The 27228-nt window shown below is 42.0% G+C and overlaps 1 protein-coding gene across 13 annotated transcripts in view; it reads left to right on the plus strand.

The window, feature by feature from the left end:
- Positions 1–27228, plus strand: part of sox6 (SRY-box transcription factor 6) — a 126879-nt gene that overhangs the window by 89492 nt on the left and 10159 nt on the right. For 12 of the 13 annotated variants that reach the window (XM_085157881.1, XM_085157942.1, XM_085157918.1 and 9 more), the window contains 6 exons: positions 1295–1418; positions 6182–6261; positions 13937–14086; positions 16151–16328; positions 16513–16700; positions 25942–26047. In XM_085157881.1, coding sequence (XP_085014007.1) covers positions 1295–1418; positions 6182–6261; positions 13937–14086; positions 16151–16328; positions 16513–16700; positions 25942–26047 — 826 coding nt within the window. The remainder of the gene's footprint in view (positions 1–1294; positions 1419–6181; positions 6262–13936; positions 14087–16150; positions 16329–16512; positions 16701–25941; positions 26048–27228) is intronic. The other variant, XM_085157896.1, reaches the window with a different exon arrangement.

Raw genomic sequence — 27228 nt, forward strand, 5'->3', positions numbered from 1 at the left:
AGATCAATAAAGTTGTTTAAAGTAGGTTTAGCCTGCTAGCTCCGAGAGAACCTGGGTGCAACTGCTCCTGTAGAGGGTCTACAGGGGGAGCAACACCGACTGAAAAGTGGAGATCATAGCAGAGCTCAGCCATAACACGGGACAGGTTGATTTCATGCCCCAATGCAGCGGCAGTAATTGCACCCAGGCCCGTTTTATTGCGAGTTGATTTTAAGGAGGGATGAATGGAGAAACATTCTGTAAAGTGTTTATTTTGGGGGATGACCTTTATTAACCCATTTCCAGGCAGGTTCCCCCGAGGTGATTTGGCTCAGCCCTAGATTAACCCTCACAGGCCCATGGTAGCCAGGCTGCGCCCTATCATGGAGTTTCAGGAAGCAGAGACTGACAGTAAAATTGGACTTGCAGCATGTGTGCAAACCCCCACACAGCACTTTTGATACATAAGCTACTCACCCACCCTTGACACACAAATGCGGGGAGTTTGTCCTGATATCCCCAGAAGGCAAGTCAGCAACAGGCTGCATGGTGAAGGTTAATATGTGAGTTGAACACAGACTGGGAAAGACATTAAGATGAAAAAGAACAAGCACTTTTCAATGGCCTGCCATTTTCACTCCTAAAAGCAGTGACATTAAATTCCTGGATGTCTTTAGCTTTTTCTAATACGAACAAATGATCATCCAGGATTCTGTTACAAGTTAAGCTTCCCTTAAGGTTTTTGTGTCGTCATGCATCTACACGCTGATTGGTTCTGGCACTGCATCTGCATCAGACGTTAAACAATCTTCTTGCAGAGTGTAACAGCTAGAAAATTGGTTTACTACAGGCCTTTAATAAACATGGCATACTCATCAGTGAGTGCTACGGTTCTCTTTGACCTTAGGTTTTATTAAAACCAAGCACGCTGTACATCTTTGATATTCGGAGTTATCATTTTATAGATTTAATACTACTTTCAACACATACACTGCTTGCCACAGAGTCCATACAAAACTATTGCGCCTCTCTGCTTTCCGTCCTACAGTACATGTCACTTACTCTAACTTATGCTGTAACAATGTGTGTATGCGGGCCTTTGATGTGCCGAGGTGAAATTGTGGTTTGGATTAAGAGCAGGCATAGCTCAGCCAGGTATTGTGTGAGCACACGAGGGCCGTCATTGCCGCAGAGACCCCTGTCAGCACGCGTTAGCAAGAGCTGTGATCTGGCCTCCCCCTGAGTGGGCTCTGTGTTTCTGTGTACTATGCCAGTGCTTAGGCCTCTCTCTGATCTCTGCTCCCTATCTGTTCAGCAGGTCCAGGGTCACATGCCTCCGCTCATGATCCCCATTTTTCCACACGACCAACGCACTCTAGCAGCAGCAGCTGCCGCCCAGCAAGGCTTTCTCTTCCCTCCAGGAATGTCTTATAAGCCAGGTATGCTTGCAAATTTAAGCCATTTTGGTCATATTGTCCTTCTTTTCTCCCTTGCTTGCTTTGTCTTCACCCCCTTTGTGCTTTTAACCACAACTATAATTTTCAGCCTGGAAGTTGTTAGACTTTAATGCTTCATTCACACTCTGCTGCTGGCATGCTCTGCTGTGTCTGAACACAGATTTGAGAGCAACGCCTGGGAATGTTCTTGTCCATGTGGAACAATAGATATGGGTGGAAAAGCAGAGGAATGTAAACATGTCATCGGCATGAAAGTATCTTTCAGGAGAGCACTGGCTATAATAGTTTTTTTGTTTTTAAAGTATCTACTGCCAGAGATCCAAGAACACGGGAGACGAACCCTGCAAGAAGTGCTTTCCAAATCTATCGTAATAAAAAAGCAACTCCCCTGTTACAGTTTCACACAATTATACCTTGTTATAGTCAGATTAAGTCATTAAAACACAGTTAGGAGTTGGATAGTCTGTACATGATGCAAGAACAGGTTTTTCTGTACAATTACTGTTTGCGCTGCCTGTAACGGCATGCCTCACTTGCTTCCTTTGTATTATGGAAACATATTTTACACATTGTAAAGTTTTCCACGTTACAGTATGTACTTAGTCCCAGGGCAAGGTTATATATACATATATTTTTAAAAAAATGTTTTTTTGTTACGCACATCATTTATTTAACAAAATTCAGCTGAATCTTGTCCACTGAAAAAGGTTTTCCCATTTTCACTCCAAGGCAAAAAAGTGTTTGTATATTGATGAAACCTTGAAAAAGAAAAGTCTTTGTCTGAAGAGGACTAAACAGAAAAATGAGAAGAGTAAGAAGTCAGCAGGTTTGCAACACAACATTAAAAGGTGTGGTAGTGCAGTTAATGAATTAACTATAAAACCACAGGATGAAAAAGAAAGTCAGCTATTTTTGAACTATGGAGCCATGACAGCTTAAACAAAGTGCCTGAGGGGGAGTCTTTTACCAGTGTGCTTTTTGCAATAGGTTTGACACGGAAAATGTTTTAGTTCAAATAACAGGAGCTATTATGGAATCATGTTCAGGGGTCACCATGTGCACGGGTCTTGCATAATTCATGAGTTCATGAAGAAATAGCAAAGGAGGTCTGAAAATGACTCTTGTAGTCAGAAGAGGTATTTTCAAAGCCTTTATTATTTCTTCCCTGTCCAACACAATATACACAATATATCCAGAGAGCACAATGTTATCATCACCACCTGCAGAGTGTACAGGATGCTTCTGTGTCCTTTCTCCATGAAGTGAGCGGTGAAGCATTTACTTGCAAGACTAAGGCACACTAATCTGATGTTATCATTATGAGACAGCTCCCAGGGACCACTGCTTATGACCCCCAAACCTGTGGTGCTCTCATGGCAACAGATTCATTTTGGCACCGTAGTGGTAAGTCATCACCCCATCCACTGGCTGTGCTCAATGGCCTGGTGTTGCATGGTAGGCAGGCACAGTCATCGAGACACCAAGTCATCGCTTAAACAAATAGATATATAAGCTGGATTTCTTAGCCTGTTTGCACTGTTTACACAGACATGGCATCATTCAGTCTGAGGTGCCTCTAATGGAGCTGGAGAATGACCCCATAGTCTTTAGTCTCTGCCAGTCGCCCTCATAGGTATCCTGCTGACAGTTGATAGTTTTCTCATGCTATCTTATTTTGTTTTGTTTTATTAGTTGCGAGATTTAAACTATTCAGTCTTTGTAGTGTTTGTTTTTCAAGTCATTCAAACTGGATGTTTACTCTTTATGAGTAAGTTGTATGAAGAAGGAGTCTTTTTATGTGTGCAGAGTGTGTGTCACAGGTTCCATTGCTAGACTTAAAGATATGCAGGGCCTCAATCAGGGATTACTCAAATCACAAATTCTTGGTATATTAAAATGTACTATATAATATGCTACCTGAAGCCCCCTTGCTTTTGCTGGGTTTGGCATTGGGCTGCAATACTAAAAATGCAAAGACATTTAATTTTTATTAACAATATTTATTTGTGATCTTCTGCTTTTCACAATACAAACAAACCATGATAAAACACTGTATATACATATGCAATCTAAGAGAAGACAAAATATTCCTCTAATGTTTGAGAGCACGTCTCATGTCCAAACAGAGTTGCTGTCTTTTTCATTTTGGCAAAGTTAATGTGACTCAACTTCCAGTCAGGTTGTGCTATTATACAGTAATCTTGATTCTTGTTTCATACAAAGTGCAGATCCAAGGATTACTGCTTGAAATTCTTTGGAGGCACCAGCAAATGCACACATCAGCTTGTATTTTGGGTTAAACTGCTGCTGCAACATTTTGAATTAGAAAAAACTTGTTTTTTTCCTGTTACTTTCAGTGTAGTTAAATCCAATGCCAACTGCAGAAGCTTGGTAAAACTCAAACCTGAGAGTTTACTGGGGTACAGCAGATTAATGATGGGGCACATACCCCTGTGAAAAGGGTTCAAGCGATGCCTACGTTCCATTTTTTACTCGACAACAGTTCATTTGTTCTCCTTCACATTGTTCACTTTGCTCGGAAACCTAAAAATTGCAACATTGAACGTGAAGCTGGTTGACTAAGTGAGTTTCATTAATCACAACCTGAGTCATATAAAAATATACAAAATCACTATCTATAAGCACTTAATTGGAAGCATCCTGGAGCGCTTTGTCTGGACTGGCACAACAGCAATACAAAAGCATCCCCTGTCATTTTTGCCCCCATTAAAGCCTGATTTCTGTACTGTGTCATTTCTGTGGGTCATTTCTTTACTGTTAGTGTTAACATCACAACGACATCCAACGATAAATACTATTAGATAAGTTACCTTTTAGATTTAAGGCATATATTTTTGCGTGTCACAGACAAAATGACAAACCAGCTCCAAAAAATCGCAACAAAGTCACTTGTAAATGTAGCTCAGCTAGTCACTGTTCAGTTCAGCTATGCTATAAATGACAATGCAATGTGGGATCTTTGTGTCTCTCCTACGATGCTCTCGAATCTAAACAACGAAGTGCTTTATTTGTTTCAAGTTAAAGGAAACTTAAAAGCTGGTGAAAAAAGATGATCAGGTTTGACAGTTGCAGTCATTCATTCATAATTTGATCTACCCTAAGAAAGGTTTCAGCTACATCTGTCAACCCTCAGGAGATCTACGACTTATTTCTTGGCACCACATGAGGGGGGAAATATAGCCTGTTGTGACTATGGCGTCATCAATACGACCCCCCAACCCCTCTCAGTGTTTAGAATCCAGGCTCTCAACAGCAAAGCAACAAGGACCTTTTTTTTTTTTTTTTTTTTTTACAAAGGAAGTAGAACATTTTAAATGTTTTTCCTTTTCGTTACGAGGGGTGCTAACCTGCAGGAGTTTACATTCTGTTGGAGTCTGGTGCCTAGACACAGACTTTGATGACCCAAGTCCCAGACTTTGGAGTCTCAAGATCCCCCAGCAGTCGTCGTGCAGCACATGACCCTTCCCAGGTTTCACATGACATCTAAAGACATTCAGCCATTTATTATCCCCCCAAACCCTACGTCACAGACAGCAAATGAGACAGGGAGAAAAGCGAGACCAAAAAAAGGAGGTGTGTAGAAATAACCACAGCCCACCCCCCCCCCCCCACCCCCTTACATCCAACTTAGCACTATTTGAAACCACTTCTGCTGTGTGATTTTATTTGCTACTAAATGGGGATTGGATTTCCATGGCCTGTATCACATTGTGCTGTGCTGTACAAGATTGCAAAGTGAGGTGGGTGGACGAGGGCAAAGTGAAAGAGAAGGTGTATACATTTGCCTTGTCTGTGGCTTAATGGCTCCATATGTTTGTGAAGAGAAGTGACAGCCAGAAGTGGGGTGTGAGCGAAGGCCAACTACCCCTCCCCGCTCTCGCAGTGCACGCCATCACCCCTCCTTCAGATTCATGCCTCAAACCTACCTCCCATCTATGAATGCTGTGCTGCCCAGTCTCACTGGGGATGTTCTCTCCGTCTCAACACACAAGGTTGACCGTGTAAAGGCTTCTGCAACCTATGGATATCACTCACGCTGCAGGCCATTTTATATCCCTGTGTAACAAATGTGCTGATGCTGTGGGCCAACAGTAATGAATACTGCTGCTATTTGGAGATTATTTCTTCCTTGCTTGATCACAGTGGCATATGAGATAAGAATGTGGTTTTTTTAACCAGTGTTATTGTGACAGCACACTTGTTCTAACCAGTTTGCATACAAGTGCTTCCACTCTGTTGCCAAAGCTATCACTCAGAAACAAACAATGTGGCACTGAACAATAACCAGACAAGTCTACAGCTGTATGAATTACCTGAGAGAACATACTGGTCTTTTACAAAAGCACTAACTGAATTCCAAGGGAGATATTTAGCATCTAATCAGAACACAACACACGCACACTCAAGCACACCTTTAAAGAATCACCACCTTGTTTAACAGTGTCTTATTTACTGTTGTCAGGGGATTTGTAGTGCACAGGTGGAGTAAGAAGGGAATGGTGTGGAACTTTCGTAAGTAATTCTGCTCTTGTTAAACCCCCGTAGGCTTTTTGTTAATGCAGATGTTTGGGCTTGAAGCCGAGCGTTCGTTGCTGTTCGCCACATTTCTGTGGCAAAAGTAGTGGAGGGCCCAGAATCCGTGTTGGCACTTGCCTGGTTGCTGTGGGCCGGCTCATTGTCTGAACCTGTATGCATTGTTGTCTCTTTCTTTCTGTCTCTGACAGGTGATAACTACCCGGTGCAGTTCATTCCATCCTCAGTGGCAGCTGCAGCAGCGTCAGGACTCAGCCCCCTCCAGCTTCAGGTATGTACAGTACTATGACAAAGAATGTTAGCGACGCTCGCCAAGCTCAGGGCAGAAAGGATGGCTAAGCAGCTGTACACTAAGTAATGAGGCGCACACTAAATAATCCTGGAGGCCCCAAGCTCACGCACGGCTTTAGCACCTTATGTATGTAATTCATCCCATATGATAGAGGTTTCATCCCCACCAGCTCAACCAGAGAGTTAGGAAGATAATAGTTATTAGAGAGAATGAAAAACACTTTGGTTGCATTAATCACCCACCAGTGAATTTATCGGAAGACAACAGGCTGCAAAAAAAATCTCTTTCCTAATGCTTTCATCTAGAAAAGGACTGTGCTATTTACAGTTTATCTCTTTGTAGAAAACAGCTAAGAAAATTATTAAAATTAGTCTAATAAAATGTGTGAGAAGAGGATTTGAGCAACGAGAAATGTTGAGAGAGGCTGTGAGCCCTACGGGCTGCTCCAGGACTTCTCTCACTCAACGTTTAAGAGCTAAACCTAGGTCAGGGCTTAACCTGAGGCCATAATGTTTAATGTAGATAATTATCTGTGTTCTATTATTCAACTTATTGCTATTATAAATAGTAATAAATATAAATAGCTAATGAGAATTTTTAAATAATTACTTCCCCCCCTAACTTTTCACTGATTTTTTTTTCCATTAAAAAAAACAAACCCAATGGAAATCTGAACGTTGCTGATTGTTGCTTCTCTAATTATGATTTTTCTTAGTAGTTCTGAGTAATTGTAGAATTTCTGTCTGGAAATCTTAGTTGTAGTTCTTTGGAAACAAAAGCAGCAAACAAAGAATATAAAAGTATCCTACCCAGCATATGGTTAAGTGGCCACTGCTGCTTTATCAACAACACCAGTAAGTTATTTTACAGCTACCGAATGTGATGCTAAACAGCAGAAAGAAGTAAACCACGAGTGAAAAGCTAAGCTCAAGACTAAGGGGAGACTCTTTGCACACTGATATATGTGGCATTTGTCCTTCAGAAGCTACCACTGTCAGTGTTAACGAGCCTTGGCAAGTTCGAACAATGCACGCAGCTGGCTCTGAAGAGCCGTGCGTCATTATGCATCCAGGAGAAGAGCTATCAGAAGCATGTAAGGTGTTAAATGAGTCTGTTCATGTTTGAGGATGCGTGTCTGTAAGTGTAAAAGATGGAAGCTGCTTTTCTGAATATCTTTCTGGAGTACATATGCGTGGCTTTGTGTGCCATAGTGAAGTTTATTGGAAAGGAGTGTCAGTTCAGACAGGCATACTCAGCCTATTTATAGGGGTGTATGAGGTCAGATGAAACAGTCGTATATCTGAAGGTTGGGGTAAGAACGGGAGACGGGTCTAGAGTCATTAATTCTGACTATGTATCTAACCCTGGGAATGGGCAAAAACAGTGCCTCCAAGACCATGACTTGGCTGACCTTTACAGAACACAGTAAACAAAAAGAGGTGCATTTTCCATTAATTGAAGTCTGTCAGCCTGTCACATATTCCGCCTGCTGGCTGCTATTTACCCTGCATAGAGATTCCCCTTAAAACAGTAAGGCAAATCAAACATGCCCTTTTCTGCATAGCTGGGATCAACAAACCATGTGACTGCCACCACTTCCTCTACAAAGCGCTGGGAGCCTGGTATGATTAAAACCATCATCTCAACCCAGTCATGGAATTAAGTTGGAGTTGTTTCCTCTCTTTTCAAACCAATAATACCACCAGCACCTTCCTTCATCGAAATTAAACTACTGAAAAGTGTCCTTAAATAAATGCCTGTTTGTGACAGAAGGGGCCAATGTGTAGAAAGGAAACACACTTTCTCTTGAAATGAATGCCATCTTAATACCTGCGCCACTTGATATTTTTGAAAGTTTGTGCATTATAAATCATCCAGCGCAATTCTCCATTAACTCCATTAAACTGTCCTGAAATGTTCTAGTTCCCACCCCCAAACCTATTGTTTATCTTCCCTGTGCACGCGGTCACATGAACACACGCAGATACAACATCCCACACACATATGGCTGAATAGGCTGCCCCCCTCAATTAAAATATCTCTTCCTGTCAGCTGCATGGCAAGGTATAATTTTCACCAATTTACTCTATTTCGACTGTGCAATATATGAACCTTAAAAAATTATCTTATTGGTAGAATTAATTCCCACAATGCTGCAGAGGTAATGTGATCAGCCATCCAGCCAAAGAGGCTAGCCGCTCCGTCAGTCTTAATGTTGGCCACGAAGCCTCTTCACAATCTTCTCTGTCATAACAGTCTGGGATCCTCCCCCATTCCCCACCCTTTCTCGCCAAGAGAAGAAAACCCAACAAGGTAACAAAGGCTCCGAGCTGATGGATGTAAATGAATCTTGCAGGATGCGTTTGAGTGTTGGGAGACTGTAATTTGCTTGTCAATACAGGGTGGTAGCATCACTCTGGTGGCTGGCAGTCTGCAAGTGGCTGTCACCAGGCATTGCTGTACCACAGGGCAATTTCACTCAATGTTTTCCTGACAGATTGGCTCTGGTCCGCAACTCACAGGAGAGGAGATGGGTAAACTATCCCAGCGCGACATGCCCCTCTTCATTAGTGCCCATACAGAGGCGGGATGAGCCCAGGACCAGCAGGAAACAATGGCTCCATCCCTGCCTGTCCCTCACTGATTACAACTGACATGTCTCACCTAACAGAGGAAATTGTGCTGAGATTGTAACCCAATCTCTCCGGACACCTACTATATTCAATTGAGTGAAGATACAAGAAGGGAATTTCCCTAATTCCACAAAAGAATTTTCTATTTGGGATAGCATTTAATTTGCTGTTTGTACATTATTCCTTGCCAACTGAAAAAACTATTTACTTAAGGAAAATGTGACCCTAATGCATATCGCCCGTCTTCATGAACCGCTGAACAGTTGAAAAACCTTCGAGAAAGCCCTGTTTTTACCACTGGAAGCAGACTTTGGAGTTCAAGCCGTTTTACAGAAAGCATTACTGTAGAAGACAAAACATCTGGGTTCTCTGTATGTAGTGTCACCGCTGGACAAAATAAAAAAGAAACCCTCTGCGTTTACTCAGTCAAAGGTCCATTTTCTCTCTCCTGCTGTCTCATTCTTTCTCTCTTGTTTGCAATTTCCATCAACCTCTTAAACCACCACAAAGTGTCTTAGTTTAAGTATTTTTCTTTCAATTACCACATGCTATTTTTTGTGTTTCTCTTGGCTTTTTTTCCCCTATGAATTGTCCTGGCGCATGACATCCTCATGCTTTACATTACTGGAAGCGGAGCTGCTAGAAATAAGACTTTTGCCGCATTTGCAACGGCATCTCTCCAGGGCCACGATAAACCTGGGCCCAGCCTCAGCTCATGCTCCCACTGTAAAGATGAAAAGAAGCCCATATGCTTAGCAACAACTCGGACCAGATCTCGAGCCGACAGACACATCTAAAGGAGTACTCACAGGCTTAGATGACTGGTGCGATAAGAAACAGTGTTACACAATCAGGTACAAACAGGAAGAAAGTGGGAGAGCAGCAAACCCCGCATTATCTTTTGTTTGGATGTAAATGCCTGTGTAGTACAGATGTGAAGAAATGGCTTCTATCATTAACAAGTGAAGCACTTTTGACTTTGAAAGAGAGGGAGAGAGGAGGAGAGGGGGGTAGAGAACAGACATACTGTAGAGAGCAGCTGTTTTTGTGTTTATGAGCAAAGGAGCTTGGTCTTTGAAGGTAACCCAGAGCAGTGCAGCAATGCTGGAGTGTGTGTGGAAGGCTGGCTAATAGGAAGGCTAGGTGAGCAGCTGGATAGAGGCAGTGGTGAACAGAGGGACAGATGGACAGATAGAGTTGATAATGCAGTGAGCAGCAGTGAATGGGAGGGTTGGCTCTGGGGCCCCTGGGTCTGGAGTATCCACACTCACGCCTACACAAGACAGTCTGCGATTGTGTGCATATATACAAGTTAGAAACTGAGAGAAGGACTGGACTGTCTACTCAGTAGTTGTGTGATAGAGAATCCGAGAAAGGCAGTGTGGGAGGGAAGGAGGGGTGAGAGCAGAGCAGGTTGGGTGCCAGCAGATGAGACAGATGTTGAGCCATACTGGAAAGCATCGGCACAGTGCACCAGGACGCCTTCCTCCACTCTTGACATCTGGGCTTAGCCTGGGTCAGGCTGCATGGTCGCCCTGGGCAATGAGCCTGTACAAGCCTTGTGGCAAACTGGGCTGGCGCTGTGCTGCCTTTTAAATGGTGTGGTGCACTGAAGCACAGTTAATGCCCTCATATCCAGTCCAGTGCTCAGTGCCCAGGCCAGACAGAGGGGAATGAGACATTGACATAGAGACACACTCGCACACAAAGAGATAAGAGTGTGTTTAAGAGAGTGTGGCTATTAGACAGTGTTTAGACAATGTAAAAGAAGATGTTGGTATATAAAATTGCAATGGCTTAAAAGCAGTTTCCCTATTTAATATATTCAAAAGCCACAGTTGGAAATGTGCAATGCACCGTCATTGCTGGCAGCAAAAAATCTGACAAATATCTGCCACTATATTTTCCACCACATATTGCCACGCTACAACTCATGTCTTTCTTTAAAAAAAGAAAAAAGAAAGACGCACATTTGTTTTTCATCAATTTCTCGTTAAAAGACAAGGCTTACACTCCTATGTTTGCTGGAAACATAGGAGTTCCACTGCATAATTGATTATATTGTGTACTGTGCTATCAGCTTTGTTATTTCACTAAACAAATACAGGGCTGCCCGCCCTGATGGCATATAATACTTTTGAGATGTCTAACATCATCAGCAGAGTGTGTAATCTCAGTTTAATGTCACAGGCAGAAAAGTGAACCTCCCCGTTTAACCTCTGCTGCCTCCAGAGGGCTCGTTTTTAATTACCAGAGGCTAACAAGCTGACCTAGGGCGTGTTGTGCTCACTTTGAATCTATGCTTGCTGAGATCTGCTCTGCTCTACTGGGAAACGAGGAATGATGGGGTCAGACGAAGGATATTAGGTTATGTGTTTGCCTTCTGAGTTATATGTCCTGTTTTTGTTTTACTTTTTATATTATTTTGTATTGTGATTGCCATACATGTACACTTTTAATGGGACTGGCATGTTTTTCTCCTGCTCATAAAGAACATAAAATAAAATATTTATCTCTTGCCAGTTCCTAAAAACCCCTGATTGTAATCCCATTAGCTAACATGTTCATTTTGATGTTTACATTTGCAAACTGTAGCTCAGCATGCTGCTTGTTTTTCATGGAAATAAAAAGTGTTAAGAATATTGAGGGTCCTGATATTTTTAAAAGGTTTGACTGCTCCTTCTGTACTCCAGTGTTGGAACACTGACTTTCAGCTTGACCCTCATTACCATGAACCTCTCTCTACGCCACCTGGCAAGCAGTTATGAAGAAGGGGTTATTAGATGTGAGAGCGTCAACTGAGGGAAACAGGCATATGTGTTCAGCTCAGGGAGACCAGCTTTGGCAGGATACGTCAACTTTCTGACACCGGAGTGATTGTTGTCTCCAATTGAAATACAAAGCCAAAAATGTCTATAAACCCTACCAGACTTAATACTGAAAAATACTCACTGAACACTGACATTTTTCCAGTTTCTTCTTGTACACTGTATAGCAACTTAACAGATTTGACTTTCCCCTTGATTGTATTTATTGTTCTTTGGCTCATGGGGTGTTCCTGCACGGGCTTAAGAGTAGCCGTTGCTTCTCACCCTGTGGCATTGACCTGCTAATCAGTACTAGCATCCTGACTGTGTGCAATTTGAGGCAAAGTCTAATTATGTTGTTTTTCCGGGACAATAAAGTTCTTCCCACACAAGGTCAGGGGCATGCCCATCAACAGGCCTGTTAGCAAACATCTGTCCAACAGACTCTTCGACTTAGGCTTGCATGTAGCCTAGAGTGATAAGGCAGTGAATTGAGAATATGTTCTTTCTGTCCACTATTTCTTTCTCTCTCTGTCGCTAACCCCACCATCCATCTCACCTCACCTCACCTCACACAGATACACATACGCCGACACAAAGAGTGCCCTTAACAGTGACATTAACTAAGTCTAGCTCAGATGAGAAGAAAATAGAGTTAGGCCCACTCCTGTGTCCGATCCTTTCCGAGACAAAAGACTGTTTGTGAGGGAGGTGGAGGCAGTGCTATCATTGTGGGAACATAATCAGTCTGTCATTTCCGCTGCCCATGTGCTGTTGTTATCCCTACGTCCCCTGGAAGAATGGACCTTTTGTACTGCCGCTTATGTGGCAGCGATAAAGTTTCTTACAGGAGCACATATGTGTTTATATCTGTAGATATGTGCATGGACGTAAAGTGCTTTATTTGGTCTAAGTCTTCATTTAAACTGCCAAAGGTGAGGACAACAGGGCCGGGTTGCCTTTTCTCATCCAGACAAATGTGTTCTGTGTTCGGCCAAGCAAACCAGGAAATGAGACAAGGTTTGTTGATTGGCCAGTGGAAGCGAAATTAGATTCTCTCTGACAGCACCGTCTGACTGCATAACACAACAAACCATAAGGTTTAGCTAGTCTGAGGATAGCAAGGCAGCAGGGGAGTTAAGGGCTGCTATTTGTCTGATGAAGTGAGGGCTGAGGCTACGTGGAGTAACACATTTTCTCAGACAGTAGCTCTATTTTACAGACCCCTGCCATTTGCAGCAGGAGACAAAACCCAATTTCATCACTTACCTGGTGGCCAATCAAAACACACCTCCAACTGAAAGAAGCCTCCAGTGGGAGTGCTGGATCTGCAGACACACAGAAAAGGCACGAAAATGATCATTTGATTTACAGTTAAATATTATAAATTTTGATATCAAATCAAGAGATAAAAATAGACAAGTTGATTTTAAGATACCGAGCCGTAACTTATAAATTACCCTCCAAAATGTGATGCATTTGGCTCACACTGCCTTTTTATGCATCCAATCCCTAATATCAGTGTATTTAACCACCAGTTCAAATATTTGCCACATTATCAACCTCTTAAATTGAGCCTTCAAAGTTCAACTCTATCTGAGGCAATGTTTTGCCATTTGCACCATGCTCTTGGGTAATAATGTCACCAGCAGCTGAAAACCTTACTGAATGAACACCAAGAAATATATAAATAAATAAAGTGATTGCATCAGTGATTCTCTGTAAAGATTTCTAATCTTTTATAATGTGTGTTTTTAACATTTGCTGTGATGGCAATCCAACTGCGGTTGGTTGTGGAACGGGACCGTCTCACATTGCTGTGTACAGACAAAACACAGACCAGAAACTTCAATTGCAAGTTGTGTAGAACTAGAGAAACGAGAGATCTTTGCTAACACACTTGCATCCAGTCGGCAAACTTTTCTCTGTGATGAGTGGAAAATAGGGGCTCCAAGTATTTGAATGAAAGCCATCTCTGTGTGGTTTTTAAGACTGCTGTCTCTCTCTGGGTTCAGCCTTTGAAATACAGTTAAGACCTTTGATGGAGGTTCTCTGCCAGCCTCATGGAAAGAGAGGAAAGACGTAAAAGAGAGAGGGAGATGAAGGCAGAGAAGCAGAGAGAGTTCTAGGGAGAGGAAAAGACAGAATATAAAACTTTGAATGTTTGCTGGATTTGGATGTTAACGCCTTGTGGGTTTCTCCACCTCTCTACAGCAACTGTATGCTGCCCAGCTTGCCAGCATGCAGGTCTCTCCCGGAGCCAAGATGCCTCCACTCCCCCAGCCGCTCACGGCTAGTGGGCCCATTTCTCCGTCATCTCTGAAGAATGACAAGAGTTCCTCCAGCCCCATCACTCAAGTCAAGGTACAACCCTCGACTACTTCAACCAGCCCACCCACCAACCCAGGCCTTGAGTGGTACTTGACCTAGCCTAGCCTATTTGGTGTTGTCTGAGTAAACTAGCATTTACAATGTTCAGTACTTCAGTATTACACCCGGCCGTTGGTGAGCCCAACCTCTAACAGACCATCAATCTCTGGGGCTTTAACAAGGCCCTCTCTCTCTTAACCAGAACTCTGTGGAAATGGTTGCTATAGCTATGGCAGCTTCAAGCCAGTAATTTGTGGAACACGTGTTTTTTTTTTTTTCTTTTTCACAATGAAAAGGCTTTTCTTTTTTGTAACTAAAATGGAATAAATCTCTTACGACAGTGCTATACAACTACTGAGTAGGACTGACAATTTTTTTCCCTTGTAAACAAACTAGGATGTGCTTTCTGCTGCTGTATGGCACGGCTCCACCAGACCTCCATGCAAAGGAAAGGCCGCATACATCATTCCCGCTCATTAAGGCCATAATCAGAAACATACGCCCATTTGAAGTAGTTTAGTTTAATAATATCACAATGGAGAAAAAACATAAATCATGCCTTCAAATAGTAGGAAAGCACTCCAGCTTTTTGTTCATGTGCTTGCGCTCACACACAGCCAAAAACACACACCCATTCAGGTCCTCTGCCTCCAGGAATATCCATCAATCTGGCTCAAGTATATGGATGTCAAGTAGGGCAATGTTAATACAAGGCTAATTCTAGTCCAAATATTACCAATTATGCCAAAATTAAGGACTTCAGATGACATGAATTATTCATAAATAAATGGATGGCAAACGTATACTGGCATCATCCCATCCCCATCCACAGTCCGGTGGAATCAGACTGCCTTCAGTTTTGTTTGTCTGTTTTCAGCTTCACTGCATGACAAACTGTTATTGGCACAGCAATAACAAGGCCTTGGGGCAGTCTATGGTAGAGCCATATGTTTGGACAAGGAGACACTTGGGCTTTGAAAAATACTGTTAATGACAGCATGAGCCCTAATCTGATTTTAAAAACTGATGTGTACACCCATGCGACTTATCCTGAGCGGTGTGACATTTTTCTTGTGGCATCTTTGAATGTATTCCCATTTACAATCATTCAGCATTTGATTGTATTTAAGAGAATCTAATATACACATTGTTTCAGGTTTTTTGCCCAGTTTTACCTTATAGAGAAGAGAAGTTTGTTAGTCATCTTGAGATGTTTTATATTTGTGATAATCAAATATTTAACTGTGTAAATAATATTTTTATTCAAATTATACATAGAGCATAAAAAGTGAGAGTACTTTAATATGTCATTATTAAATACCTGGCCTCTTCTGGTACCCATAGATAAAGCATTTTTGTTCTCAAATGTCCTGCCGGGAATAGTAAAGTATAAAATGCATTTGTCATCTTATATCAGTAACTGGTCTTCAAGGCCACAACCAGCACAAAAATACAGCACCAAGAAAATCTGTGCTCCCTGACCTCATCTCAGAACCACACTGCACATCATATTTTTTAGGAATAGGCATATCAAAGCATACGATAAAACCAAGTATGCACAAATGAGGAATGAAATTAGAAAACAAGTTAATGAAGTAGATAATGTAAGTCGACATCTGATGAATGGAACAGCTGTCTTTGATCATTGGCACCGCTGTTATCTGGTCATTATTTATTCTTCGAACCAGAGTGCAGACACAGAGAGCAGGGAGGAGGAGAGGGAGAACAGATGAAGATGTACAGAGAGACAGAATCTGCTTTAATTAGTGTGAACAAAGGCGCTGGGCAACTGTGAGGAAGCTCACAGTGGCGCAGCTCCTAAGAAAGGATGGATGAGAGGGGATGGTAGGAGAGGGGAAGACGAGAAGAGAGGAGAGGGGAAAAAGCAAAATGAGGGAGGAATCAGGGAGGAGGTGTAGGTCACAATAGGGATTCTGTAATTAACCAGAAACAGAGGAGAGCTGTGCTGTCTGGAAACCCGGAGCTCCTCCAAACGGAGGAGGTGGGGGCACCCATTAACATCTGTCTTCTTTCATACTCCTATCTCTTCTGCTGTAGGAGGAGGGAACACAGCCCCTCAACCTGTCTGCTCGGCCAAAGACGACAGAACTGATCAAGTCTCCTACGTCCCCGACACAAAATCTGTTCCCTGGCAGTAAAAGCAGCCCTAACAGCCTCATGAGCAAGGGGGGTACCCCCAGTCCACTTGGAGGTCTGGGCCGGGGATCTTCTCTGGGTAAGACGTCAAAGTGTTTCCACTTGACAAACACAGATTTACTCTGTTCAAACATACACCTACACTATACACTCACATCCAGAGAGACCAGAGTAGAAAACGTTTGTAAGGCTGCATTTTGGTTGTTTTTCTTTTCTTTTTTCGGCATGACGTGCTAATTTCACTCTGCTCTGTGTGCATGCAGATATTCTGTCCAGCCTAAACTCTACCGCGCTGTTCGGGGACCAGGACACAGTGATGAAGGCCATCCAGGAAGCTCGGAAAATGAGGGAGCAGATCCAGAGGGAACAGCTGCAACATCACCAGCAGGGCATGGAGGCAAAGCTGTCTGCCCTCACTTCAGTGGGCCTAAACAACTGCAGAGCTGACAAGGTTAACACAAGTTTCATGTCATCTTTCTCTTTTTTTTAATCCCTGAATCAGGTCCTCTCTATTGCAGGACTTCTCTAAAAAGGAAAAAATGTTAGTAGATGACCACAAGACTGTTTGCTCTCCCTGCAAGTAGCAGAGGAAAGAAACTATGCAAGAAAGTGGAACATGGCGATTTTGCTACAGCATTAATTCTTAAGACTAATCATTTTCTTTAATCCAAGTCCAGGGAGGTCGTAATGATAACAGCTGGCATAGTTTAGTGTGTTCATGTATGTTTACTCAAATTAGCATGAATATGTTTGTGTGTGCGTGTTTAGAAGCTTGTGCGTTGCCGGTGTTGGTGTGAGGGCCATGACAGGCCATGGCACTGCCCGGTGTGGGTTAAGAAGACTCTGAAGTCTCTGCCCAATTAAAGCCGACTTGCAGCCCTCTCCGTCCCCTGACACGGGATGGGGTTGCTTTGTACCAGGAGCACACACTCCCAGGGATTCCCTTTAAAAATATCTTCAATCGATGAGTCAATCAAGGAAAGAAAAAAGCTGTCCTCCTCTCTTCAGCTTGATGCCATGTTGCCAGTTGGCTGTGAGGAGCAGGCAGAAACTGGGAGCGATGCTCATTAATATTTCAGCACCTGACACTTTCAACCAACAGCCTCAACTAGGTCAATGTATATGTAAAAAAAGTCAATGAATATCTATTTTGATTTCCGTCTAATTTGGTGTTTGGAAGATATCACTGTCTATGCAGGTGGCAATCAACTATGCTCTTACTGAAGTGAGGCAAATAAACCGATGCAGCCCATCGAGGCGACGGAGAGGAAGCACAGAAGCATGAACAAAGATAAGAAACTAACTGAACTGATCGATCTCGTAATTCCCCAACAAAAAACTCAAATAGATGTGACTTGATTTAAGAGACGAACAGGTGTGCCGCCTTCCACAAAAGATTTGTGAGCTTTTATTTTATTATTTTAGTTACATTGTGACACATCACGCTTCAAGCACGAGTGTTCAAGTACCCTTTAGTCATCCTCAGTCACAGGAGCCGCCTCCCTGCGTCACAACTGTGGTGAACCTGTGGTCAGCCAAGCAGTTAATTCTGGCATGACAAGAAAAGAGCAGAACAATGGCTTAATCAACAGACTGCACACACCTACAGCCACACTGTCCATGTGGTATGCAGAGCATAAAATGTTTTTACTTTCTTTTTAGTCGGTTTAAGGTTTTTTTTGTTTTCTTTCAACTTTGCACTCAGCTTGTGATCAGCCAGTTTTAGAGCAATAATCTGAGATTGTAGAGATCCTTTCTTTTTGCTTGAAATAATGACTCATTCCTCACCAAAACACCTCTTTTGTCTGTATTTTTCAGCACTTACTTTTTTATGGCAGTAACAAAGTGAATGTATAGTATTCAATACTAGAATGTATGAAAGGCAATAAAGTACTATTTAGAACAGTTGGATCGCAGTATTGAGGCTATTTAGACCCATGCATGCCTTTGAAAAAACTATGATACCCACCTCTTTTTGTGACATATCAGTCCTGTTAAACGGCACCTTAACTGAGCACACCCTTGGACTGCCTCCTACGTAAATCATAGTGAGATATTGTCACCTCTTAGTTTCAGTGACACTGGTCCTATTAGGATGGTGTAAAATTAGATGCAGGCTTTATCAAGTCAGCTAAAAGAATTGCCCCATCATCTTCATCCTTTGGCTGTAATAAAGAACAGTCAGTTGTAATTCAGCAGTGAAATGAGAGAGAAGCCGAGCGGGTCTTTTGCTGATACAACAAGCCAGCAGACTAGAATGGTTCAAATAGCCGAGATAAAAGCTTTCACTTTGGTCAGTTTCAGAATATTAATATTTTAAGAAAGCACCTCACCTGACATAAATATAGCGTGGTCTTTAATAGCCCCCCTCCCAGTCTCTTGTTTGGAAGTTTATCAAAGTGAGAGCTTACATGAAGAAGATTCAGGGAAAGGTAACATAAATGGGATTAAGGAGAGGTTAAGATCATTCAGTGTGGCTGTTAGAGGGGGATATTAAATATTGATTTATCCCACTGTAATGACCGGGCAGAGGAGTGGGTCTAAGTGCTGCTTAGAGATGGATCAATTCATCTTTTCATATAAAGTGTATCTGAACAGTACAATGCATTCCTCCCAAACCTTTATCACCATGACTCTAGCTCTCTCTTTCTCCCTTTCCCTTCCTGGCCATTGACCTAGAAGAACACTGTGTAGATCAGACTCTGTTCTACGGTATACAAGGCTTTAACCTGAGGACATGTAAAATATTCATGTTTTACAGGAGCAGATTTTCCTGCTTGTCTTTTTATTTGTCTGTTTTTACTATATCCCATCAGTACAATAAAACCTTTTACAACCCTTCTGCAATTTGCCTTTTTAAAATATTTATCTATAGGTATTATTGTCTGCAGAGGGCAATTACTTTGTTCCATTATTTACCATCTCTTCCTCACACAGTGGAAGCTTTTACCTAGAATGCACCAGTATGCCTGCAGTCATATACACTACAACCAAATCCATTTGTAACCATTTGAATTTTTCCCCTCTATAATGCACCATAGCTTCAACTGGACATGCTGTTTTTCAGGGTCATATGAACCATAAGAAGCATCTGCGTGTATATGTTTTTACTCAGATGTTGCATGCATGCATTTTTGACCTGAGGTACCGCCTGCTAATACATTTCCACTGACTCAGCAGGACAGAGCAATCATTTCAAATCATTCATATCAAATGTTCAAGCTGAATTAACACATGAGAGATGTAGAAAGCTAAATATTTCAAAAAAGCTTTCAATAGTAGCCTTGTATCGCCCCATTGTGACATATACTGCATACATCTACATAAAGAAGTGATAAAAGTTTTTTCATTTTTATGTAATTAGCCACATTAAATAAAGACAAAAAAATCTAAGTGGAATTCAATACATTTAAAAATTGGCCAAGTGTACAATCAATAGTGTAATTGTCTGGAAACTGCAAACTGCCTGTTAATGAGCAGAGGAATTCCTATTACGAAGAAAGAGTGTTAATTGAATTTTCAGCTTTAGTCATTCATGACTATGTGACAAAAGTCATTTTATACATTTCATCTATTATGTGCACACACACACAAGCAGTGTACTACATACTGTTTGATCGTGTGACTAAATCTGCAGTTTTTTTCATAAGTCGTGCATAAAAGAATTTCTAAAAAAAAGGAGCATCAACCTCTTTTGCTTGAGTTCCAATAAACTGTAGTATGTGATGTTCTGGAGGTGTCAGATAAAATATATTCCTCTGCTGACATGTCCCTAACCGGAATCAAAAGGGGAAAGGTCAGTGCATTAACCTATCGAACTGCCCTTTCTGCCCCACAACTCTCCTCTCCTCAGTATTGATGACTACAATTGTCCATTTCCCGTTTCCCAAAGCTCAGCCTGTAAATATTCAAATGAGCTTACACTGGTGCTCCAACAAAATCCAGACTCCTAACCTATTGGTTATAGTGGTTATACTGTTCCCCCGTGTGTGTGTGTGTGTGTGTGTGTGTGTGTGTGTGTGTGTGTGTGTGTGTGTGTGTGTGATGCCAGGACTCTATTCAGGCAAAGCCCTCACAAAGACTTTGAATATAATCTTGTCTGGTTTGCAGCCCTGGAAGCAATTTTCTGCTCCTTTTCGACTGCTGTCTTGGAAATTGCAAACCAAGGCATTTTGGCTGCAATGTAAATCCTTGGCATACAAGGGTTTGCCCATCCAAATTAGATTATGCTCCGCTCCCAGACACTGGCTGTAGCCAGCAAGTGCTATTGTGAAGATTGCTTACATTAATGCTTTGTCCAATTGTTCAGCTCAGTCAAAAGAATAAAAAATAATGTATGACTCGGGATAAAATGCGCCTGTGCATGGTGTGTGTGTCTGCGGGCTCCTGTCCCAGGTCAAGTCTTTTGCTCTCCTGCCTCTTCCCCAGAAAGACATCAAGAGTCCATCTTGGTAGGGTCATTTGGCGATGGTGGCTCCATTATTTTCTACAGTTGTCATCTAACATAGTGCATTTCTGGCTGGCTACAGTTGATTATAAATGCTGCTGGCCCTGGTGGCTAAGACCTGTGATGCTGTAGTCACCACAAGGCACATTCAACAAAGGATGAGGAAAAGAATAGGCTACAAAGGACCATTTATAGTCTATGGTATTGTTTCAGTAGGACCATGATGGCCAGAGTGTCCAACAAGTCTTGATGTTTTGTCTGGATGTGAAAGGCGTTTTGGTAGAGCCGCAGTTTGTAATATCCTGCTGTTGGTAACCTGAACAGGTTTGATAAGGCTGGAGATTTAAGCCCAACTTAACATCGAACATTTCTGGTTCATCAAGAATTGGAAATTCGTAAAAGTACATGTTGTCACCACAAATTACCTCAGCGGTGCGGCAAAGAAAATAGGAACTGAACACCGTGTTAGAAATGTTTCGCAGCACTCAGATTGATACACAATTTATGTTTCAGCACACGCGGGCTGAATTGAGAATGACACAGTATTGCGACATTTTCCTTCCAACCACATGTGTAATGTAATAACATGATCAGAAAATGTTCATAGTAGACATGTAGAAGTAAGTAAACTGTTTCAACTAAATTTCAAACTAGCACTGAAGGGTCACACTGTGTGGGTTTGTCTTGTTTTCACTGCAGCAAAAATGATCTTGAATAATGAAAATGCTTTTTTTTTTTTCACGAAAAAATGAAACTCACAGAAAGGACACAAGAGGTTAGCTTACAAGATGTTTAAGTGGTTTAATTAATTTAATTAAAGGCCTTTTAAAACAAATGGGTTGATGCCCTGGCAGTACAAATAGGACTGGAATAGCCGGCCATCTCCGCTCTGTGTGATGTTGAGTATGACTACTATGGAAAAGATGCCAGGCTTTTGTGGCTGCTACTGTTGATTCTGCTGCTGCCTGCATTAGCCTTAGCAAAGGGACATCTATGGGTAAAAAGAGAGCAACAGCCTGCATGAAAGGCACTGTGGGTTTACCGCATGGCTGGATGTACTTAACATTTAAATGGTTCAAAACTAGCAAAAACTACTGGAAAGCTGCAGACTTATAAATAACCTTACAACTGGTTACAATACAAATACAAAACAGATGAGGTGCTGAGCTGTGAGAAGCTGCAGCCATGTTAAAGTGCAGTCTTTGTCTGCATCAGGACTGGGACAGATTGTTGAGGGCTTTAGTCTGAGACCCTCAGAGTCTTCACTCAAGGACTAAAGACCACAGTGGTGACTGACACTTGATACACAAAGCCCTGCATTGTGGTCAGGACTACTGCCTTCAGCTTGCCACATACCAGGTGTGTGATATAACTGCAGCCAGTTCAGCACATTATCAAATATAAGCAGGAGTCCTGTCGCTGTAAAAGCTTGAATCATGAGAACTTAATCATATACAATCATACACTTTCCAGTGTGGTGAGATTTAGTTTAATGGTTCTCACCAAGTGCAGTTGTAACTGTTCTCAGAATTCATAATGGGACTTAAATGTTTCATTTAACTGTGGTGTTAGAAATGTAAAGTTTCACTTACTTATTTATTTTATTTATGTAGAAGATTCAGTTTTCATTTCACAGCCAAACCCGATGCTCCAAACCGAGCTCACTTCCAAAAACTGCACCACAGTTAGTTTTCGCTGTACTTTTCTTTCATGTGTATTTGACCAATCCCGATCCATTTGGATTTGCCTTTGCCTTTTTTTCTAAAGCTATTTGCAAGGAGAGAGTGAAGGAGTGTCAGGATTGGCAATGCGTTGCCTAAATATAGGGCGGAGTAGGCACAATGCACAGGGCCGTCCGCCACCCGCCTCTGCCCAGAATACACCCTGTGGGTAGAGCAGCAGGCCTCCGGCACATGTTCTGCGGCCAGCCAGATTAAAGCTTTCCTTACAACACTGACAAGGGCCCTTTTGGGCTCCCTCGCCCAAGACGTTACACAAACTTTGCTATCTACCCCCTTTGTTTTCTCATCTTCCTCTGTGACTCACAGTCTCCCTGTGAGTTCCCTCACAAGCCAGCCATGTGCAACTGAACAGATACATGTGTTACCAAACTTTAAAGACAAAAGACTGCACAGGCAGGGCAGATGAGATTATTGTGGGTGGCAGTTCTCCACTACAGCTCTGAGTGCACTGCTATAATTTTAGTTGTGGGGAGGAGAGCTGCATGCTGAAGTCATTTAAGGGAGGGACAAGTTGCTTGCCAGCGGTCGTGGTCAGAGTGGGAGGGAAATGATGTGTACTGTTATATCTTTTGTTTCCTTTCTCTTTATCTTTGTCTATTCACACAAGCCTCAATTTGTTCTTATTTTGCGTTGTTTCAATACATTTTCCTCAGCTGGCCTTGTAGCATTTATGTTTGGTTTTTGCTACTTTTAAAGCCATATATACATATATATATGTGTGTTTGGGTTTTGTTTTGTTTTTTTAAATATTGGCCATATACTGATTGGCTCCCTCTTTCAAAGTCTCTCCCTCTCTTTCTCTGGCAGGATGGCTAGCTTCCCCAGATACTGCATGTCCTTTGCTACTTCTCTGTGTCAGAGTGATCAGTAAAAATTTAATGACACTATAAAATAATAAAACTGCCATTAATTTATCACAGCACTTGATGCGTGTGCAGTAAAGAAGCATTAGTTCACTGAATCTTTTCCAACCTTAAAACAAAACCGTGATGCTTTGCGGATAATTTACAGCCCTAATTTCCAGTCTATTTCTAATTCACCTATATAAATTATGGAAATTATAACCAATAAGTATATTAAGCTCAGTATATAAAATTTTATGAAAATTTGTGGTACCATATTGCACAGATAGTCTGATATTAATTAGCATAGCACACAGGAGGGGAATACTGCAATTAGACCATTACATTACAGCATGTAAAAGAGGTTGTATAAAGTATATGTAGATGTTTTTCCACTAACCACAACCTCCCCTTTTCTTTTTTTCCTTTTTTTTTCCTTGGGTCAAATTAAGTAAAGCTACCTCAAAGACAAGAGCTTCATTCAGTCTTGTCCCAGGCTGTCTGGAGTGCTGATGCTCACTAATCATATGACTTTGTGCGGTGGAGAAAGAAGTTCAATGCTGAGCTAGCCATTAATGAAATTCATTGACGGATGGTCCCTGTTCTCTTTCCTTCTCAGCCCAACATGATGCTTAATGATCATGAGTTTATAAAAGGACTTGATTGATCAAGAGGGAGCAACGAAGCGCAGAAGAGGGACGAGATGACTACTTTATTACAGACACACACACTACCCCATGAATGCCGCGTCTTCCGAGCAGACTGTCCAAGTAGCATCTGAAGCAGCACCATCGCCCATCCAGCTAATCGCACTTCAGTCACTTTGTCATCAGGCTGCTAGTTTCTTTCATTAAGAGCAATAATGTGGCTGGGTGATGAATGCGCGTCTGTGCGTGTGTGCGCGCGTGCTTGCTCGTGCGTGTGTTGCTTTACACAGAATGTGACACAGAGAGAGGCACCATACTCCATCTTCGCTTTACAAAGTGTCCTCATGCCCAGCAGGGACCACCACATATGTCATAATTAGAAAACACTTAAGTAAGCAAAGGGCCGTCAGATAGACAGGCTCTAATCACAGGCCATAAGCAGGTAGTGGTTAATTGTACATCAGAATCACTCAGCTGGCCATAAATAATGACTGCTCCTTCAAGTATGATGGTAAATTGCAGTGCTCTTTCTGTCTCTTTGCGTGGTCCTTTCTTTTGAGGAATAGTTCTTGAATAAATAAAAGCATGAGGAAAATCAAAATACTGTGAAAGGCCTCAAATGGACTTGAACTATCTTCATTCTTCATCTTGTCAGAATTTTTAACCCCTAACAAAAAAAATGCACAAAAGGAGATTTTTTTTTTTTTTAAAAAAGAAAACATTTTAAAGAGATTTTTTGTTGTTGCCTCTGTCACTATAATACATTTTGACATTCATTTATCATAATAAAAACAAATAAGTTCGAATAAGTCGGCTAGCTGGCTACAGGTATAAACTAAATGTTTGCGGGCACAGTTGTTAGAGCTTCTTAATTTTTTATCACCTGGGGAAAAAAAAACTTCCCTGTGGGGAGAAAACATGAAAAAACCCAACAAAAACAAAACAGTGGAATGCCTCACAGAGGAGGGGTTCAAAGATTAATGTGTTTGTTGGTGTCGTTGTATGAGGCAGGGGAGCTGTTAGTATTGTGTGGGGACTACCTGAGTGTCTGCTCAGACTGCATGTGATAGGCCTGTTTAGAAAGAAAAGAGGTAGAGGTCAGCGCAGACAGTGCATCTTTGGCAGAGATTGAACGTGCACCCTGGGAGTAAAACAAATGGTTTTTTCTGAATGGTGGCAACATGCCTGCTTTTAGTGTCATCCAGGCAAACCTGGGAGGGGGGGAGATTATTTGTATCATGCAGAGTCAAAGTGTCCATCTCCTAGTTGAGTCTTTAGAGAGGAAGACAGCCCTTTGCTAATGCCCTGTGTATTCACTGAGGAAGTAGGTCATTCAACAATGGAGCCAGCAGCAGTCGGCACTCTCCCCTTGCATAATACATTAAGTGTAATGTGCAGCAACTATTCAGAGACCCCCCGAAAGCTGTTATTTTATTCTGTAAATGCACATGGACATGACATTTAATATTGTCACGGAGCGCTGAATGACAGGGTTTCATTGTGCGACAAGTACAACATGATGCCAAGTTTAATCTGAGCACAAAGAAACATGACAAACGGGAAAACACGGTGTGTTCTCCAAAGCATGAACTCTGAATAAATGATGGGCGCTGAGCTCAGGGCGCTGTAGACTGGAAGGCAGGATGTAAGGAGAAGATTACAGAGGAAAATCTGAGCACTGCAAAGAGGGCCACGGCCCCATTGTGTGCTCGGGATCACAAAGTATCCTTCTGTAAATCTATTTAGAGCACCCCTGGCCCTCACTGTCTCGCTGCCTCCTGTCATCCATTATAACAGCTACAGAATAGAGAGATGAGGAAAAAGCTGCATCTAGCTCATGTCAAAAGAGCAGCTTTTTCAAAACAAACTGCATTTATCAAAGACACTTTTTTTTCTTTTCAAATTTTCAGATTTGTGATGGAGTTTGTTTGTTTGTTTTTTTTAGCTGTTTTGTCACTGTAAAAAGGTGTATATGTGTTGGTTTGTTTACCTGACTCTTTGTATATCTCTGTAGGAAAGAGCACACTTTGACAGCATTGGGCACCACCTTGGCAAGCTGGGTGAGGAGGGAAAGCTTGGCCACAGAGTTATTGACCTCACCAGGCCAGAAGATCTAGATGGTAAGGCCAGTATTGGGTCTCTTGTTTTGTTTTGTTTTATTTCATTGTTTTTCTGCCTTTTCCCTTTAATTATTATTACATGCTGTTAAATTCAGTCCTTACATCGGCATAATTTGGAACATTTTACTTAACTTTCTAAACTATCTGGGGGTAAAATATTAAGATCAATGGGTGGATTGTCTACACACTCAAAACTGAGTCTACCTTTTAAAAGAAAAGGGAGTTTTGATGTGTAATAAAGGCCTACTGCTCAGTACTGCATGCAGAGCGGTTAGGACAGTTGTGTGCAAGAGAGAAGTGGTGAATGCCGTTTGAAATGAGCCGCTGCTCTGAGGTTTTCACAGGTAGGTGAGCGAAGAACAAGGGTGCCTGAGGACAAAGCTGGCTTTTTTCCAAGCTTGACTCCTGTTGCTGTTGTTGCTTGTCTGAGGTCCTGGGCGCATGTGTGTAAATTCTGATTACACCAGTGTGACAAATCGTCATCTGCTTTTGTGGAGCTGGCTCCTACACAGGAGCAAGGAGTTCCTCAGTGCAACTAATATTTGTCTGACATCAATATTTGTGGCAGTTTCCATGGGACTTCAGAGCCAGAACAGAAAATAAAATGGTTCTGACTCATCTTTGATGCCTCAGAAAGTCTCGGGGCAGAGGGATAGATATTTCTCAGGACAATGTAACACATCAGCGTTTTCCAATGAAGTTTTAGGCACGTTTCAGTTCAGTTTTAGAACTAAATGGTCTTGCTCAGTTGGTTCACATAGACTTTTTTTTTTTTTTAATCTTGCTTTAAAAATATTTGTTTACCAACTTCAAAGCACATTTAGTTTCACATCACACCCAATTCTGAAGATGAGAATTAGAGGTGCATTTAGTGGATTCATTTACATGTTTCCCATGTAAGCCACAGCAGAAGATCCCATCCCACCCGTCTGACTCCTTGGACAGATGTGTTTTGAGTGCTCATTCTCCCAGTGGGAACCCTCCCTCTGTGGCTACTGTGGAGTCAGGACTGAAACAGAGTGCGCACCAGGGAAGTTCTGTCCTTTTAAGTCCTGTTTAGAGCCAAGGGAAAGGCTAGCACCAGACACCGCACATCAGTTTTCCCAGTGGGTTATGGATTAGGAGCAAGCAAAGGTTAGAGGAGAGAAGAGGTCCTCTTCCCAAGGTGGGGGGGAGGCTGG

The sequence above is a fragment of the Neolamprologus multifasciatus genome, chromosome 1, assembly GCF_963576455.1.
Source record: "Neolamprologus multifasciatus chromosome 1, fNeoMul1.2, whole genome shotgun sequence".
NCBI classification, from domain to species: domain Eukaryota; kingdom Metazoa; phylum Chordata; class Actinopteri; order Cichliformes; family Cichlidae; genus Neolamprologus; species Neolamprologus multifasciatus.